General features: G+C 35.4%; 1 protein-coding gene across 1 annotated transcript; it reads left to right on the forward strand.

Annotated features, from left to right (window-relative positions):
- Positions 1 to 971: 971 nt before the first annotated feature.
- Positions 972 to 1,590, forward strand: LOC143603271 (uncharacterized). Its single transcript, XM_077080108.1, has one exon. It carries the CDS (start codon positions 1,055 to 1,057, stop codon positions 1,520 to 1,522), a length of 468 nt encoding a protein of 155 aa, XP_076936223.1. The 5' UTR covers positions 972 to 1,054; the 3' UTR covers positions 1,523 to 1,590.
- Positions 1,591 to 2,541: the final 951 nt, after the last annotated feature.

The raw sequence follows: 2,541 nt of genomic DNA on the forward strand, positions 1-2,541 counted from the left end.
CCTGACGAGGTATGGGCAAAAGATCTGACCAAAGATACGACAGCTTATTGACAACAGTATGGCGAGCAGCATGCTCCTGTACTGTATGTCACTATTAGCCGCTGCCTACTCACCAACTCCTGTCATACCACGTGCATAGCCGGCAGTTGGTAGAAAAGGAATAGTATACAGCAGGCCTGGTCACTGTCAGCCGCTGCCTACCCACCAACTACCAGCAGGGCACGTGCGTAGGCCACAGTTGGTGGAACAGGAATACTATTCAGCAGGCCACACCTCCTTGGAAACCTACCTTCGGCTATAAATACCCCAAATGGTATGATCATCTCATCTTATCACATTATAATCATATTATACCTGATATCTGCTCTAGCAATCTCTTAATATACATTTATATTTAAAGAGCAATCTAGTCTGATTCTCACGCCGGAGGGTGGTCACAAGGAGGAACCCCCCCCCCCTTCTCAGTGACGAGCTCACGGTGTCTGTTTTGCAGGTTATCAGAAGAACCATCTTTGCCGGGTCTAACCCCTCGTGGGAAACATCTATCTAACCCTCAGGTTACCCGTAATCTGACCGGGGTCTAGTTAGTGTTTCTTCAGAAACTGCCACAAATGTTTTTACATAGTTGGCTATTCTCTAAAACTTAGAAGACGTATATTATTTTTAAATTAAATTACTATTTGCATGTCTCCGCCATGGTGGTCTGCAAAACCATTAAATAATATTTAATTATATTATTTCCCCAAAAATAAACTTGACCATTACATGATTTACATCCTCTATATAAATGCTTAGAAGACGTATATTATTTTGAAATAAAACTACTATTTTCATGTCTCCGCCATGTTGGTCTGCAAAACCATTAAATAATATTTAATTATATTATTTCCCCAAAAATAAACTTGACCATTACATGATTTACATCCTCTATATAATTGCTTTCAACAACCCTAATTCTATCTCCTCAACCCACCATCTCTCTCTCTCTCTCTCTCTCTCTCTCTCTCTCTCTCTCTCTCTCTCAATATTTACACTTCACCCCCTGCCACCTTTCATGGCCGAACCACAACCCAAACGCCACCGTGAACACGGTGGCGATTCCGACATTGAAACAACAAAACGCCAAAGAAACATTAATACTAAAGAACAACAAGACACCACCCAAGAGTTACTAGATTTCTTCACAAGTCTCTCTTCTGACACACTTCTTGTTTTCAACCCACAACCCAAACCCGACCCGGATAACAATAATAATAATAATAATAATATGTTATCTAACATGAAGGAAGAATTAGTTGATGATGAGAAAGAAAGGGTTATTAGACACCTTCTTGAAGCTTCTGATGATGAGTTGGGATTGCCAAGTAGGGTTGAAGGTGGTGCTGACGTGGAAGGAGGTGGTGATGACGTGGCAGGAGGTGGTCATGGAGAATATTATTCTTTAGGTGATGGGTTGTGGGAGTTTGAAGATGTGGCAGCAAATTATTATACTTTGTTGCAGTCTGAGCTGTTTATGCAATAGTTTGTTTGTTTAGGGGTTAGAAGTGACAAAATAGATAATGTGTGGGGGTTAAAGGAAAATGATTCATTTTGGACAATCTTACCCTATAAGTTTCTAGATTAGCCCCTCAAGCTTGTGTTTACACTATTGAAGTTTTAGAAAGAAAAGAATTAATGTGCATGCATGGTCATTTGTTAGTTTTATTTGTTAATATTGAAAATATCTAATTTTATATTATGGGAACATATTTTTTTTTAAGTTTCATATACAATAATATTAGCTTCAAGCATACAATAAACTTAATTTACATTAATGTTAATTTGTTTGGTTTATGGGTGTTAAACAGCCGCTGAAACCGACTGAACCATTTAAAAGTAGTGTATCACCTAGACCGGATTGAATTCAAAGGGTTTGGATTTGGGGTATAATGGTTTAATCTGGAAGTAGGGCATGATTTGTTTGCATCTCACCCTTATGATTACGTAACATACTAATACCTTTGTTGTTGATGTGAATGGAATTTTACCATATATGGTTTTTATTTATTTTATTATTTTTTGTATTTTCGGAATGTGTCTTTATTTATTTAATGTATTTTAATCATGTACTATCTTTATTAATTTAAGATATCTTAACATGAAAAGAAAAACAACTTAATGAACAAAGTTAAATCCCTATAACTTGTAAAATTAGTCTATCTAGACCACCAAAATTCTTACAAAACCAGGGTATTAAAACAGGACCGGTTTGATTGTGAACCACAAATATGTGTATGATTGAGCTGTTTTAATTGAATCAACAGGCAACCGGTTGGTTGGACTTCAAATTCTCTTTTAAGTTACAAAATATTATATAATGATACTTTTTACTGCCAACATATTATTAGTTCTGTTGGTAGCTCAAAAAAATACTTGAAATTTTATATATTATTAATAACGTAAATCGTTATATATCTTCAATTTGGTTGTATATTTATATGTTTAATTTTAAAATTATTTAAAATATTTTATGTTTAATTCTTTATGTGTTTAAAAATTGAA

Source organism: Bidens hawaiensis, unplaced genomic scaffold (genome assembly GCF_021521415.1).
Source record: "Bidens hawaiensis isolate Kalapana, Puna unplaced genomic scaffold, B.hawaiensis_p1.1 tig00061131_1, whole genome shotgun sequence".
Lineage (NCBI taxonomy): Eukaryota > Viridiplantae > Streptophyta > Magnoliopsida > Asterales > Asteraceae > Bidens > Bidens hawaiensis.